The following is a 16613-nucleotide window of genomic DNA, read 5'->3' on the forward strand; positions in this document are numbered from 1 at the left end:
AAGTTGTGAGTAACATATAACGCCAAAGACTTTTATTTCGAGACAGCGGAGGCGGCTGAGGCGTTCGTGAGGGCAGAAGGCTTGGGACAGACGTGAAGAGCGGAACTGGAAGAAAGACTGTGGACTGTGTTTGAGCAGCAGGGAAATGTATAAATGTTACAACTTTCTTTTTACTGATTTGTATTGCGATTTACTTCTCTTTGCATTGTTACAGAGTTCAAGTTAATGGTGTTCTGTGTTGCGCCGGTTAAATGTTATGTTAGTGAATTGTCGGGGTTGGATTGTTGTTTGTTTTGGTGTTTCTCTGGGACTGGGTGGAAGGGGGCGAGAGGTCTTGGCGGGGGGAGCCACCCGCGCTAGCTAACTAAAGTCAGTTAGTGAACGGGGGTGAGGTGAGAGGAGGGCTGCGGATGTTGGAGCCTGGACAGCAGGCTTCAATGGGCCTACGAGGCGAGCGAGATGGGGGGGGTAGGGATGGATGTTGGGGGATGTTTTTTTTGGGGGGGTTCTTGGAGGGAGGGGGGAAGGGGGTTCGATCTTAACAATGGACAGGGGCGGGTCAGGCTTATGGGGCAGGGCCCCGGTGGTATGGTGATGGTGGATAAGAAAGGTTGGGGGGGGGGGGGGGGGGGGGGGGGGGTGGTGAGAGACCCCCAGTAAAGGATAGTCACGTGGAACGTGAAAGGGCTAGGAGGTCCGGTCAAGGGTGCTTAAAAGTTTGAAAGCCGATGTAGCAATGCTGCAGGAGAATCACTTGAGGGTGAAGGACCAGGTGAGACTTAAAATGGGCTGGGTTAGCCAAGTGTTTCACTCCGGATTTGATGACGGGCTCGAGGGGTAGCGGTGTTGGTCAGCAAAAGGGTACGCTTCCAGATGGAGAAGGTGGTGGCAGATCAGGGGGGTAGATACATGATTGTGGCAGGGGCGCTGGGAGGGGGGATTAGTGGCGCTGTTAAGTGTATACGGTCCCAATTGGGACGATGTGGGATTCGCGAGGAAGGTGTTTGGGGCCATTCCCGACTTGGACACGCATGAGCTGATTGTGGGGGGGGGGGACTGGAATTGGTGCAGGAGCCAAGGTTGGACAGATCACAGCCGCGCTCACTGGTCCCATCAAGGGGGGGGCGAAGGCGCTGGCTGGGCTAATGTGGAAATGGGAGGGGTGGACCCTTGGAGGTTCCTGCACCCAAGAGAACGGGAGTATTCGTTTTTCTCAGCAGTCCATAAGGTATACTCGCGGATCGACTTTTTTGTGGTGGGGAAGGCTTTGCTGGCTGGAGTCAAGGGTCGGAATACTCTGCAATTGCAGTGTCAGATCACGCTCCACATTGGGTGGATATGGTGCTGGAGAAGGGTGTAGCACAGAGGCCGGGGTGGAAACTGGATGTGGGGGTTTTGGGGAACCAAGTGTTCTGTGACAAAATTGAAAAGTTAATTTTGGAATATGTAGGTTTCAACTGTACGGGTGAGGTTGTCGAAGGCAGTCGTCTGGGAGGCTGTAAAGGCGGTGGTGAGGGGGGAGATAATTTTGTTTAAGGCCAGGATGGACAAAGAGGAGAGGTTGGAACGGCAGAGGGTAATAGATGAGATGCTAGTGGAGACCGTGAGATGCAGGAATTTCTAGATGGGTTGGAGTACCCGAGACTAGGGGAGGGGGGACAGGGTTACATTAGAAGGAGCAATAGTGGAGCAGGAGATAAAGGATGCGATTGGGAGGATGCAGTCGGGGAAGGTGGCAGGGCCGGATGGGTTTCCGGTGGAATATTATAAAAAATTCAAGGGTATGGTGGCACCCCTGATGGTGGGGATGTTTGAGGAGGCGATAGGGAAGGGGTGTTGCCGCAAACCTTGGGGCAGGCAGCGATTTCACTGTTGCTAAAAAAATATAAGGATCCGACGGAGTGTGGGTCATATCGGCCCATATCACCTCTGAATGTGGACGTTAAAAGTGTTGGCGAAGGTACTGGCGGGTAGGTTGGAGGAGTGCCTCCTGAAGGTGATGGGGGAGGATCAAACGGGGGTTCGTGAAAGGGGGGCAGCTGTTTTGAACATTAGGAGGGTTTTGAACGTCGTTATGGCACCGGCTGAAGGGAAGGAATCAGAGGTAGTTGTGACATTGGACGCCGAGAAGGCGTTTGATTGGGTAGAATGGGGGTACCTGATGGCAGTGCTGGAGTGGTTTGGGATTGGACCAGGTTTGTGAGCTGGGTAAAGCTATTATATAAGGAGCCGAAGGCGAGTGTCCGCACAAACAATATCAGTTCCGAGATACTTTTCTCTCCACCGTGGGACGAGACAGGGATGTCCTATGTCCCCCCCTGCTGTTTGCACTTGCGATTGAGCCGTTGGCTATCGCATTGAGAGGTTCGGGAGCATGGAAAGGAATAGTGCGGGGTGGGGGAAAGAGCATAGGGTGTCCTTATATGCCGACGACTTGCTGCTGTATGTGTTGGAACCGAGTGTGTCGATTGGAGGAATATTGGAGCTACTGCGGGTATTTGGGTCTTTCTCGGGTACAAGCTGAACCTGGACAAGAGTGAGTATTTTGTGGTGTCTCGGCCGGGGGTGGGGGCAGGGGTGGGGGGGCTGCCATTCCGTAGGGCAGGGACTCATTTTAGGTATCTGGGGGTGCAGGTTGCCCGGGAGTGGGGGGAGGCTTCGCAGGTACAACATCACTAGTTTGGCGGGGAGAGTGAAAGCCGATCTGCAAGGTGGGACGGCCTTCCTCTGTCTCTGGCGGGTCGGGTACAGCGCGATTTCTGTTTATTTTTCAATGTCCTACCGATTTTCCTGCCAAAGTATTTTTTCTGGTAGATTGAGGAAGGATTACTTCATTCAATATGGGGAGGGAAGGTGGCCAGAGTGAGAAAGGTGCTGCTACAGAGGGGAAGGCAGGCAGGGGGTTTGGGTCTCCCAAACCTGTTGTACTACTACTGGGCGGCGAATGTGGAGAAGGTGCGGAGCTGGGTCAGAGGGGTTGATTCCCAGTGGATCAGAATGGAGGAGAGTTTGTGCAGGGGGTTGGACTGAAAGCACTAGCAACAGCGCCACTCCCGATAGCTCCGGGGAAATACTCAGGGAGTCCGGTAATAGTAGCTTAATTGAAAATCTGGAGGCCGTTTCCGCCAACACTTCGGGTTGGGTTTAGGGTCAAGGGAAATGCCGATTCGGGGGAACCACCGATTTGAGCCAGGGAGGTGGGGATGGAAGTTTTCGGAAATGGGGAAGAGAGGGGGATTAAGACACTAAAAGATTTGTTTTCTTCGGGGTCGGTTTGCAGGATTGAGGGAGCTGGAAGCGAAGTATGGGCTGGAGCAGGGAGAAGTGTTTAGGTACATGCAAGGTTCGGGATTTTGTCAGGAAGGAGATACAGAGCTTCCCAGAGGAACCCGGCCTCCACATTGCTGGAGGAGGTGTTGACGACAAGGGGACTGGAGAAGGGGGCAGTGTCAGCGGTGTACGGAGCTATTTTGGAAGAGGATAAGGCACCACTGGAAGGGATCAAAGCAAAGTGGGAGGAAGAGCTGGGAGAGGTTATAGAGGAGGGGGGTCTGGTGTGAGGTGCTTCCGGAGAGTGAATGCCTCCACCTCATGTGCGAGGTTGGGGCTGATACAGCTGAAGGTGGTATATAGAGCGCACCTCACGAGGGCGAGGATGAGCCGATTTTTTGAGGAGTAGAGGATGTGTGTGAGCGTGGGTGGGGCAGGGGGGCTAATCACGTTCATATGTTTTTGGTCCTGTCCAAAGCTAGGGGGAGTACCGGAAGGAGGTGTTTCGGGTAGTTTCCAAGGTGGTGCGTGTGAAACTGGACCCGCGTCCCGGGAGGCCAATATGCGGGGTGTCGGATCAGCCAAGGTTGGAAACGGGTGTGGAGGCAGATATCATAGCCTTCGCCTCGTTGATCGCCCGAAGGCGGATCCTGCTGGGATGGAGAGCAGCCTCTCCACCCAGTGCCCTGGCGTGGCGGGGGGACCTGTTGGAATACTTGACCCTTGAGAAGGTTAAGTTCGAACTGAGGGGAAGTTCGGAGGGTTCTACAAGTCATGGGTACTATTTATTATGCACTTTCAAGAACTGAATAACATTGAACATTAGTTGGGGGGGGCGGGGGGGGGGAAATGTGTGGGAGAGTTGGGGGGCTGTGTATATTATGGGTGACTATGGGTAATCCCCAATTCCCTTTTGTCATTTGTTTTATGTAAACATGTGGGCTGATGTTTGGGGGTTGGTGGGCGGATGGGATCGTTGTTATTGTTATGGGGACTGACATATCTAGCTGATTATTGTTTATTGTTGATGGGTGTAAATGTGGGAGAAAATGTGAAAAAGGAGAAAAATATTTTAAAAAAAAGAAATCGTGGCAACACGTTAATTTTAACCGCCAGTACCCGACCCACCAGTGACAGAGGGAGACCATCCCACCTTGCCAGTTCCGCTTTCACTCTCCCCACCAAACTAGAAATGTTGTACCTGCGGAGCCCCCCCACCTGGGCAACCTGCACCCCCAGATACCTAAAGTGAACCCCTGCCCTACGGAATGGCAGCCCCCCCACCCCTGGCCGAGACACCACAAAATACTCACTCTTGTCTAGATTTAGTTTGTACCCCGAGAAAGACCCAAACACTCGAAGCAACTCCATCAAGTACCCCCGTTCTACCTGGTCAAACGCCTTCTCAGCGTCCAGTGCCACAACCACCTCTGTTTCCTTCCCCTCTGCCGGTGCCATAACGACGTTCAATACCCTTCTAACGTTTGGAAAGAGCTGCCTCTCTCTCACGAACCCCGTCTGATCTTCATCTATCACCTTCGGGAGGCACTCCGCCAGCCTACCCGCCAGTACCTTCGCCAATACTTTTGCATCCACATTCAGAAGCGATATGGGCCTATACGACCCACACTTATCTTTTTTTAGCAACAGGGAAATCAATGCCTGCCCCAAAATTTATGGCAACGCCCCCTTCTCTATCGCCTCTTCAAACATCCCCGCCATCAGATGTGCCAGCTTATCCTTGAATTTTTTATAATATTCCACAGGAAACCCATCCGGCCCCGCCACCTTCCCCGACTGCATCCTCCCAATCACATCCTTTATCTCCTGCTCCACTATCCCTCCTTCTAATGTAGCCCTGTTCCCCTCCCCTAGCCTCGGGTACTCCAGCCCATCTAGAAATTCCTGCATCTCGCGGTCTCCCCCAGGTGGCTCTGACCTGTACAACCTCTCATAAAATTCCTCAAAAACTTTGTTAATCAGATCCGGAGCCACCACCAACGTCCCTGCCCTATTCCTCAGCTGCACAATTTCCCTTGCTGCTGCTTCCCTCCGGAGTCTTTTGGCATCTTTGATGGATTTCTTTCGATCATATCTGGCTTTCTTGTAGAGGTCAGGGTCGCCTGATTTGAACGCCTCAGGCCTAGACTTCAGCAAGCAGTGGATATCCCTGTCCATCCGGGGTTTCCGGTTGGGATACACGCAGATTTGCTTCTTTGGCACACAGTCTTCTACACACTTACTAATGAAGTCAGTTACTGTAGTGGCGTACCCGTTCAGGCTGGTCGCAGAGTTTTTAAATACTGACCAGTCCACTGACTCTAAGCAGTCCCATAGGAGATCACCCGATTCCTCAGACCAACAATGCACAACTTCCTTTGACGGATTCTCCCACTTCAGTTTTTGCTTATAAGCCGGGAGCAGGAGCACAGCCTTGTGGTCAGATTTGCCAAAGTGTGGGCGGGCGATCGAGCGGTAGGCATGTTTGATATTTGTGTAGCAGTGGTCCAGGATGTTTGGGCCTCTGGTGGAACAGGTGAAGTGTTGGTTCTCTTTGAAAAGTGAGTCTGGCTTTAAGTTCGTCCACCTTGTTTTCTAGAGATTGGACATTAGCTCGAAGTAACCTAGGCAGAGGGGCTTTGGGGCTGCGTTGTTTCACTCTGACCTGCAGGCCTGCACCTTTTCCACACTTCCTGGAGTGACTGCTTGTTTTCAAGCCTGGGAGACGGTGAGAGTATGCGGTGTTAAGGGAATAGTTGTGTACAATGAGGTTATTCACTCTGGTTGGTGTGTGAATGGAGGATTTGTTGCCTTGCTTGCGGTTCCTACGTTGGTAGGTGGGTCTGCGCGGTCGAGCGTTCCGGGTCGCTGTCGGGCTGCGGTTTGTCTTCACAGGTTGGTGGATGTCCAGACCAAGCTCCGGCGCGGATGGGGTGAAGGCCGGTAAGTGTATGATGTCTCTGGGGTCACAGTTGCGGATGAGGCAATGGCCGGGTCCGTGTGTTGGGATCCGCAGGGTCCTTTCCAGATCGCGGTCTTCCTTCAGAGGATGGAGGATCTCTAGACCTGCAAATAAATTTAAAAGAGCCGTATTAGTGATTGTTACGCTGTGGGGGTTGATTTTTAGGAGTGTGGAGCGACTGTAGGGGGCGGGGGGGCGTGGAAGGAGTGCTTGGGGCCTGCAGGAGGTCGCAGCTCTCCGGGTCAGAGGGGTTGGAAGCTTGGGGGGTGGGGGGGGGCTGCAGATGCTGGCCTGGTCGTTGGAGAGCAGCAGAGTGGAGATCTCGGCTTCTGCAGTGTTTTCCAGGTCTCTGGGATCCTGCAGAGTGACGGCCCTGGCTTCTAGGGCGTTTTCCTGGTCTCTGGCAGCCGCTGTAGGGCAATTTCCAGGCCTGGGACTGCAGCTCCGGCAGCTGCTCACACGTGGTCGGCTGGTCCGGGTCGATTTCAGGTTGTCCGTTTCAGGTGAGTTTAGGGTCCTAAAGATCGCTGAATCTGTAAGTATTTGAATAAGAACATTGTTAGAGAGTTTAAAAGAGTTAGAATGAAGTCTTAGAAGCATAGAACGAGAGTAAAAGATAGAATTAGAGGGTATGCTGGGCACAGCTTGCAAGAAGTCCTCCGGCGCCATCTTTTTATTTGGAAAAAGACAGAGTTTGACATTTTGTAGTTAATTCTGATTAATTGCATGGAATGAATCTTATCAAAATGGAAATCAAACTGTTGAACAATATTTTGCCATCACAATCTATTAAAAGGGCATTTTAATTCCCGATGATCCTTTCTTCATAATATACTAAATATCCTGAATTGAACTCTGCTTCAGCTGGTTTTATATTATGCCCCAGTGCTCTCTGATTTTTCTCCCAAGATTTCAGCCTTAGTAATATCTCATCTTCCTGCATGTAAAACATACAAATGTCTGGGAACAATAGATCTTATTGTAATATCTTCTGGAACAGGAGGACTCCCACACAGCACAGAAGGCAATTTGGGATTTTACCCACAGACTAAGTGATGGAACTAGGGTCGCGATGTTTCAGCCCCGCCATGGCGGAACCCGCCATGAGGTATGCGACGGACCAACCAAGTGTCTTTGACTTCTGGCGGGACCAGGCGATCCTGGCAGTGAGTGACTTATTTAGGATGGAGATGAGGAGAAATCTCTTCACTCAGAATGTGGTGAATATATGGAATTCTCTGTTGCAGAGGCCTGTGGAGGCCAAATTACTGAGTATGTTTAAAAAGAAAATAGATAGATTTCTAGACTCTAAGGGTATCAAGGGGTGGCACAGTGGCTAGCATAGCTAGGGAACCGGGTTCAATTCCGACCTTGGGTGACTGTGGCATTTTCAAGTTCTCCCCGTGTCTGTGTGGGTTTCCTCCAGGTGCTCCGGTTTCCTCCCACAGTCCAAAGATCTGCAGGTTAGGTGGATTGGCCATGATAAATTGCCTCTTAGTGTCCAGGGACTTGCAAGTTAGGTGGGATTATGGGAATAGGACGGGTGTGTGGTCCTAGGTTGGTTGATCTTTCATAGGGTTGGTGCAGACTCGACGGGCCGAAAGCCCTCCTCTGCACTGTAGGGATTCTATGGTTCGATAGTAATCCTGCCCTACACACACTTCAGCCATCTGAAGTGAATTCTTTGCTTGAATCTCCCATGCCAGGTCCTTTATAACTTGCAGTCTGGTTGATCAGCAGAAATTTTATTTAGTGTTTTCTCAATCTCTGAAGCAGTGTACTGGTGGTGTTATCACTGGGCTAGTAATTGAGAGATCCAGGGTAATGCTCTGGGGACCCGGGTTTGAATCCCAGATGGTGAAATTTAAATTCAATAAAAATGTATGACCATCCATTGTTAATTGTTGTAAAACCCATCTGGTTCACTAATGTCTTTTAGGGAAGAAAATCTGTCGTCCTTGCCTAGTCTGGCCTAATTGTGACTCCAGATCTGCAGCAGTGTGGTTGACTCTTAATTGCTCTCGGGGATGAACAATGAACGCTGGCCCAGCCAGCAACGCCCACATCTAGTGAATGAATATTTTTAAAAATTGTTTCACAAAATCTACACAATGTAAGGCACATTCCACTCTGTTATTCATAACCATGAAGTTTGTACTGTCGTGCAGTTTCTGTACTCATCATTGGCAAATTCTTCATTAAACTTTGCTGATTTCCCATGCATTTCTCCATGATTTTGTCTACAATAACCCTGTTGCCCTTGTGCTATATTATTGTAGAAAGACTAAATCTGGTTTCCAGGTCTGTAAGCTGTAGAAATAAAATGTCTCAGTCTTTATTCCATACCTTTAGATTCATGGCAACCACCAGGAAACTATGGCCCAGTGTTAATGTTTGAAGCATTAACTCTCTTTCTTTCTCCACAGATGCTGCTGGACCTGCTGAGTTTATCCAGCATTTTCAGTTCTTATTTCTGTCTTCCGAAATCTATCAAATTCTGAACATATCTCATAGGCATTTAACAGGCCGTCTTTCCTGTAAATGTCATCCACAAGCTCCCCAACCGAAAGCCCAAACCTTCATCATGATCCAACTAATGGGCACCCATCTCACAAAGTACTTGTGTCAAGTGACAACATCAAGGCCATTCCTTATGTTTTCTTTGGCAGCAACTGCCAATGTCCATGTATCCATTTAATTCTTCTACTGGTCGTGTGTTTCAGATTTCGACAACATGGGGGTGTATCCCACCCATTGCACTTGCTTTTTACTATCCACGATGACCACTAGGATTTTAGTTTCTCTGTCTGAAAAATTTATTGTTTAGTTTCCAACCATCACCTTGAGTCAACTATCAACTACTGCCATGTTAATACCCAGAAAGCCCAGTGGTGGAGGATACAACATGAACTAAGTTTTGGACACTTTAAAGCTTTTATTTGCAGAAGTATAGATTACATACAGGTCCTAAACTCTCACCCAGTTTCAACCTATTCCTATTTACTGGAACCCAAATTATTTCTTTGTTAATGTCCACCAACAGCATCTAATTAAGCACAATAAATGTGCAACAACTTTGCAGTGTTACATAAGGAATATCCAGCACATGCATTGTATCCATTAGCCTGTTTGCTCTCTCTACGCTTGATACACGTACTTGTGTATCTGCTGTTACATAACCTCTAGACATGCAAGCCAAATTGAAAACAGTAACCCACTTTGTCTTGTCAGGTGCTTAGCAGGAACTTTAACCAGTGTGAGCAGGATTTTCAGGAAGTTGTCATTCCTTGTGTTGTTATTGTGCCTTTCCAAAAAGACCGACCTAGATTTTTTTTCCATTCTTTGTTTCTATTGTTTAAGATTGGGGATGATTGTCCTTCACCTTCTAGGTTGCAGACAAATGCAGTTTAAGTTTTGAATTGTGACAGTAACATTGCATTGTCATAGTCCTAGAACTCAACGCTTTCACCGTACACAAATTAAATTGGCCTTTTCATCTGTTTTGTTTCCTTCAGGTCACTATGTTCGCAACATCTGTGTGTATGGACTGGGAGACCTGGAATGGCTTGCCCAAAGGGACAGTTTATTTGCAAACAAATTTGAGGTGAACAGCCACCCACTGGTGGCACAGTGCATGGAGCGGTGGTTAAGACCAAGGACTTTATCTCAGTCTGAAGTACCTATTCAGCAAGAATGGCACATTAAGAATAACAAGTGTTTCTTTGACATTGAAAACAATGACTGTAGCATCCCTCTGATGCGATAGACAAATCCTTGATGGCAAGGAAAGGAAAGAGTTTCCATATCCCACAGTTTTTTTTATCCTAAAAGGAAACTGGTTTCCTGTCGGTGGTTAGGTTGAAAAATGTTTTCTCATCTTTTGTTTTCCTTTTAGAAGTTAGCTGCTTCCGTTGACTTCCAATTCGCATTTCATTATTTGTTTCTTCTCGTGTTTAACTTCTTGGCTTCTGTGCTGAACATCCTCTGTGAGTGAAGCAGAGGAATGGATGGCCAACACTTCCAAAGTCCCTGCCAATAATGTTGTGCAATCATCTGCTAGAAGATGCGGAAGAGCAACCTCAAATATTTTTTCTCCTCTCTTCCGCCTGCTCAGTGCCTCCTTCACTTGATACCCTTTACAAAGGATGGGACGGAAAGGTTGCCAACATGGTGGAACTACAAATTGTTTTCTACAGAATACATTGGCAGTATTCTCAAGCAGGCAACCAAAGCAGCAGAATGCATCAATTTGATGCAGAAAATAGGGGCCACAGAAAGAATAGTAATTTGGGAACTGTGAGCTACTTAATCAAAAAGCACCAAACCATATTGGAACGCATTACAAATGTTTTAAGAATGTTTCACAGGCACAGGATGGTGTGGGGAGAAAAATTGAGGTTTGTTTTAAAGAAAATCTGGTGCATAATCCTAGAAAGTATCAACTTTTTAATGTGGGCAAACATTGGAGTCTATTATTAAGACAAGAATGGAAACAAATCTTTAACAAATTTTACTGGTGTTTCTGATGATGGAACAATTTGTTAATGAGGTGAAGAAACTGGATATTATATAACAACTTTCAGAAAGCAGTTGGTATAAGGTTCACCACTTGAGATTTTCAGCTACAATGAAAGCCAAAAATGTTAAGATTCATGTAAAGTGGAGTACTGTATAGATCTTGTTGTTAATAGGAAACAGAGGGCATTTATCCATTGTTTTAGTTTGAATAGGTCATTCGAGACCAAAGGAGTCTGGCCATGGAGGCCATATATTGCCATTGCCAGATATTTATGAATATGATGAAAACACTCCAGTATTGTAAGTAGAAATTGAGCAGATATATCTCTATTGATATTGAAGCATTGAGTATTGGCAGAATAACTGCTGATGAGGAATATAGAGAAAATCATCTTGTATTTATGAAGCAACTTTACTGTCGATACAAACCTAAAGGCACTTTGGTAACTGTGTTACAGTTCACTCAGGGAGTCCGAGTTACTGTGGCAACATGCACTTTTACATGCACGTTGTGGTCTGGAGCTATGGATAGTGATGGTGAAGGCTCCAACGTTCTTTCACTTGGCTGGCATCCCTCCTGCTGTTACTACCTGCCTTTGATGTGTGTTGGAAGGATTTCCAGGTTGATACTCAACCTGTTTGGCCGCGTCACGAACGCACCTTCCTTTGCCATCAAGTCCTGGAATGGGTCTTGAACCCGGAGCTTCTGCCTTGGAGGCAGGGATGCTGCCCATTTGTGCCACAAGACCTCCAAAAAGGCACTTTACAGAAGTATAATTAAATAAAAATGAATGCCAGTCAAAAAATGAGATATTCTAAAGGATGGTAGAAAGCTTAGTCAAAGGGATTGATTTGAGGCGGGTCTTAAAGAAGGAGAAGCAAATAGATTCAGTGAGGGAATTCCAGAGTTTAAAGCCTAGTTGGTTTAATTCACAGCACCGATGGTGGGGTGAAGGGAAAGTGGGATGGTAATAAGCTAGGAGTCCAAAGAACACATGGAAATCTTTTAAAAGCAAGGATAAGAACTTTACATTGGGAACTGGGATTCAGCATAGGCCATGGAGGACAAGAGGTGACCAGTGAGAAGGACATGTGTAAGCTAGACTAGAGACGACAGAGTTTTGGGTGAGTTGAAGTGTATTAGGCGTTGCACAACATGTGTTTTGAGTGTGGTAGTTGATCTAATGCTGAAAGCCATTTTAAAGAGAGAAATTACAGAAGCATTTAGACTGTTTTAGAATCCCTAGTTAATTTCCTGACATGAACATAAATCCAAGAAAAATGTTCTGTTATTCATTGGTGAAACAAACCTAAAGTATTATATCCATTTTTGGTCAATAATTGCAATATGACCAATGCACTGAAAGAAAATCAAAGAAAGGGAATAGGAATGATATCCGGTCTAAGGAGAGCCAGAGGGAGCTATATCTAGTCCCGTTGGAGAAAAGACGAGTCAAGTTACATTTACATTGCATTTCTAGTGTCGGTGTTAAGTGGTGTTCCTTTGTACCAATTCTAAATTTGTCTTGTAAATCCTGAACTGCTCGAGTTCTGGAGTCAGCTTGGGCTCTGACTCTTCATTCACCTCAAAATCTTTACATGTCGCTAAAACTCTTGGTTGTACTGTTGTAATGTAATTTTGGCTTAATTATGTGGTGGGGTTGTCAAGTCAAATGTGAAGATATTCTTTGTATAGAAGCAAGAGGAAAGAAATTGAAGCAGTATCGTATCAATAGTTGCAAAAATTGTGCATACTGTTACACTATGCATAGGGATTGCTCACCGGGGATATGGGTACATGCCTCACCCGCCCCCACTGCCCCCCAAAATGTTATTTATGCTTTATTTTGTGTATTTTCCATATTTTGTAGCTGAGAATTATAGTTATTTTAATCTTTTTATGTGCATATAATTTGTATGGGAGCATATGACTCATATGGGGGAATATATCCCACTGAGGTGGATAGAAAATTAACAGTTAATCTTACACTGTGGTAAACTATTAAACAAAATAATGTAGTTTCTTGTACCACTATACTGTTCTGAGTCTTGAAATTAGTGTTGCTGCTGATTAGTTTAATATTCCTCTATCTGCCATTTTATTGCAGGTGCTAGCTGATTTACTTTAAACATGTTTAAATTTAAATTCACATACAAGGGAATGTTATATGGATGTGTTAAGTGTCCAGCTGCTAACATTAATAGATGAACTAACGATAATATAACACCTTTTCATAACACTAATTGTCCCAAAGCTTTGATCTTGGTTAACAGATTGGTGGTTGACTGGATGTTACATGTTTTGTCACCTTGTGCTTTTTGAAGCAAGATTATTTATACCATTTGGCTATAGATAATCTATATACTTCATCCAATTTGTGAAAGTACCCATTTCCCTGAAGTGGCCAGTCAAAGTTGCCCATTTCTTGAAATGGGTAGCCTACCTAAAGTTCACAAAACAGATAGTTAGTCCACACAGTTCAAGGAATGGACATTGGAAAACTTGCCCAGTTGATGAAATGGTCAACTTTTATAAACAAAGAGTAATATTTTATTCACAAATGTATAAACTGTCCTTTTATGTTTCATCCAGTATTATATCTAAACCATTCAGATACAGCTCACATTCATCGAAGATTACAATACAGCAAAAATAAATAAAGAAACGATTCATGAATGCTTAATGTGCCTTTATTTAATATTCATTTCAGATTTATTGGTTTATGTCCTGTTATGTTGCATTCAGGATCACACCCAAACTATTCATATAGCCCCTCCATCAATATTTACAAAAACAGTATGAATACAATTCGTACATAGTAAATCTGCCAGAACCAGTTAATGTTGTCATGGGGAAGCGATGGCGTCGTGGTATTGTAGCTGGACTAGTAATCAAGAGACCCGGGGCATTGCTCTGCGGACCCAGGTTCAAATCCCACCATGACAGATGGTGGAATTGAAATTTAAATTAAAAACCCATCTGGTTCACTAATGTGCTTGTAGGGAAGGAAATCTGCCATGCTTGCCTGGTCTGGCCTACATGTGACCCCCTACCCACAGCAATGTGCCAACTGTCCTCTGAAATAGCCGAGCAAGCCACTCAGTTCAAGGGAATTGGGGATGGGCAACAAATGCTGGCCCAGCCAGCGACGCCCACATCCCATGAATGAATAAAAAAAGGATTTGTCTTTGATTAAAAAGTTACCCCCACGGTGACAGACTCTGGAAGTCTTGCCTTTGAACATGTACAATTTCCTGAATACTGAGTTGCTCTGGTGGAATGTCTTCTGCACTTAGCCCAATGTACTGCACAAATACAAACTGATGCCTGGAAAGTTTGCCTTTCACAAACAATGTAACCAGTACCATGTACTGCCGGCACCACACCTCTTAACATTTGGTGGGCCACTCTTGCTGCGGTCAAATGCTGACATTGGGATATCCACATAGTCTCCAACACTAACAGCCTGAAGAGATCTTGTGTTGTGTGCCACCATCCACTTTGCTTGCTTTGTAATGCCCTGGTGTGCCACCTTCCTTGTATGTCTGGCAGGGTGAAGTTATTCATCAGATTTTGAGTCAGCTGTCCAGTCCATTGAGCAACTGCATCAACCCTGAGTCCCCCTTGGGGGGGGCTCAGAGGTATACAGCCCCTGGTAGACTATCTCAAAGGCATCATTGACCTTTTCTGGCATGGCCACTAGCCTGCTGTTGTTGTCCTTAACCTGCACTATTTCCGTCGTGGCTGCCTGCATTCTCAGCTGGTGGGCCAGCAGGTGGCTGGCTTTGTCTTCATGTTTGTAAAAGGTCCCCGTGTCTGGTGGAGCTGGTGCACTGCTTTCCTTGTGGAGAGCAGGTCAAAGTCCATTCCTCTCCGCCAGTAGCTCGACAGTCGGGGCCGCGGAGTACCGCCGGTTCACCTCTACTATGGAGTTGACCAGCTGTTGCCTAGCCGCCCCCTCCTTCCTATCTCTGCACGCTTTCTATGCAATAATTTCTCCCTTTATCACTGCCTTCAGCACCTCCCAGGGCGTGGAGGGTGAGACCTCCCCATTCTGGTTGTTGGTAACATTTCCTTCTATGGCCTGTGATATCCGTTCGCAGAATGCCTTATCAGCAAGGAGAGCTGTCTCTGACCCCACATCCATGTAGTGCAGAGCGTAGTCAGAGATTACCATTACGGAGTACTCCTCTCCTACTACAACATAACTGCTCTGTACACCAGGACGTTTGTTGATTTGTGGAGGCCTTTGTTGTTGAACACTCAGCTGCTGTAGTTTGTAGAAGGTTGAACAGGCACAGCTGATTCAGTGTTGGATCTCCTCAGCACTGGGGGCCTATCGAAAGGTGCCTTCCAAGGGATGGGAAGTGCTCAACATATTCCAGAGTGTCTCCTTCAAAACATGTGGAAGGTGGAATATTTGACTGAACAGATGTGAGTTGCATTGAGTTTTGCTTTGGCGACATCCAAGGACAAACTTAGCCTCTTGCAGGCAGATAGGAAGAGATCAAGAGTGGTTTGCAAATCTGGTGCAGAATGGCAACGCCACACCAGTCCTCTGCACATTATAGATCATATGTCTATCGTGGTTAGTTTAGTTTTGGTACAGCGAGAGGCAACTGATTTTCCATCCAGGCGCCTACCCTGCAGGACTTCCCTGGAGCCTCCAGGAATTAAAGATTGGTCTTCAGGACACAACTGCGAACAAAGTTCAGGAGAAAAATCCGGGGTATTATAAATATTTATTTGAACACTTTTGTGTATTAGATATAAAAATATTGTCAATTGAGAAACGGATGTTTGACTGACAATTGTTCGATCAGGTTATGAAATGTCTGTTCCCTTTGCATTTGGCATGGAAAAGTGGAGTGTTGCAAGGGTGGATGTGTTGGATGACCAATTGGGGAGTGTGGGGACACAGTGATTGCAAACAGATTGGCCTGGAGTGGGACCAATTGTGCAGCTCTTTCAAAGAAGTTCCATAGGTGGGATGGGCAGAATGGCCTCCTGTGCTACATGTGATAATCTCCAGGAATATGTCCATCCAGAGTTTGCAACCCTAGCTGTATTTAATACACACACCAAAGGGCAGGTGATCTTTGAGGTGAATAACCCACTGCCAGGTGGATTGGAAATAGTATGAGGGCTATCACACACACTTGACACCGGTCTGGATTTTGGAGATGTTTGTTCCGATCTCCCTCTTGAATAATTGCAATCCACAGAGCCTTGTGATTTATAGAATCAAATAGTTTGGTCAGGCCGTTGAATGCAATGAAGAGTTCCTGGTGGTGAACTTGACATTTTTCTTGGATTTGTCTAGTAATAAAGGTGGTGGGGCTCCTCTGGGAGGTCTAACACCACACTGTGTCTCAGGAAGGACTTCCACAACTGCAGAAAGTAGGGATACAGGAGAATGTGTGTCAAAATATTCCTTACTGTGGACAAGAGGGAAATACCTCAATAGTTTCCACAGTATGGCTTATCTTCCTTCTTGAAGTAGTTGGCATCGCTAGATTCCTGAAGTCAGAGGTGGAGAGGGGCAGGAGGAGTTATTTTCCCTCCCAGATCTGTAGAATGCGTGTATGGAGCCTTCATCCGATCATAAGTCCACCAGCTTTGAAGACCTCAGCTGGAATACCATCGGGGCCGTAGGCTTTGTTGTTTTTAATCCGTTTGATTGCTAGTTGCATCTCTTGTGATGGTGGTTCACATGGATTCTACAACCGGGTACTGGGAGGGTAGTCTGAGCAGTGTCGACTGCCGCTATGGATTTACGTTTGAGGAGTTGTTTTGTAATATAAATTTAGGGTACCCAATTCGTTTTTTCCAATTAAGGGGCAATTTGGCCTGGCTAATCCA

The 16613-nt window shown here is 46.4% G+C and overlaps 1 protein-coding gene across 4 annotated transcripts in view; it reads left to right on the forward strand.

The window, feature by feature from the left end:
* The window catches only part of LOC140425414 (N-acetyllactosaminide beta-1,6-N-acetylglucosaminyl-transferase-like), a 163547-nt gene that overhangs the window by 49035 nt on the left and 97899 nt on the right, over window positions 1-16613 (forward strand). Inside the window, exons 3-4 of one of the 4 annotated variants that reach the window (XR_011947853.1) lie at window positions 8172-8345; window positions 9748-9833. The exons of 1 other annotated variant lie outside the window; for it this stretch is intronic. Coding sequence is in view for 1 of the 3 variants with exons in the window: in XM_072509668.1 (XP_072365769.1) it covers window positions 9748-9998 (251 nt within the window). In the remaining 2 variants the exon portion in view is untranslated. Of the gene's footprint in view, window positions 1-8171; window positions 8346-9747; window positions 13428-16613 lie in introns of those variants that run through there. 2 more of the 4 variants (XR_011947852.1, XM_072509668.1) reach the window with 2 other exon arrangements.

This window comes from Scyliorhinus torazame, chromosome 6, assembly GCF_047496885.1.
Source record: "Scyliorhinus torazame isolate Kashiwa2021f chromosome 6, sScyTor2.1, whole genome shotgun sequence".
In the NCBI taxonomy this organism is placed as follows: domain Eukaryota; kingdom Metazoa; phylum Chordata; class Chondrichthyes; order Carcharhiniformes; family Scyliorhinidae; genus Scyliorhinus; species Scyliorhinus torazame.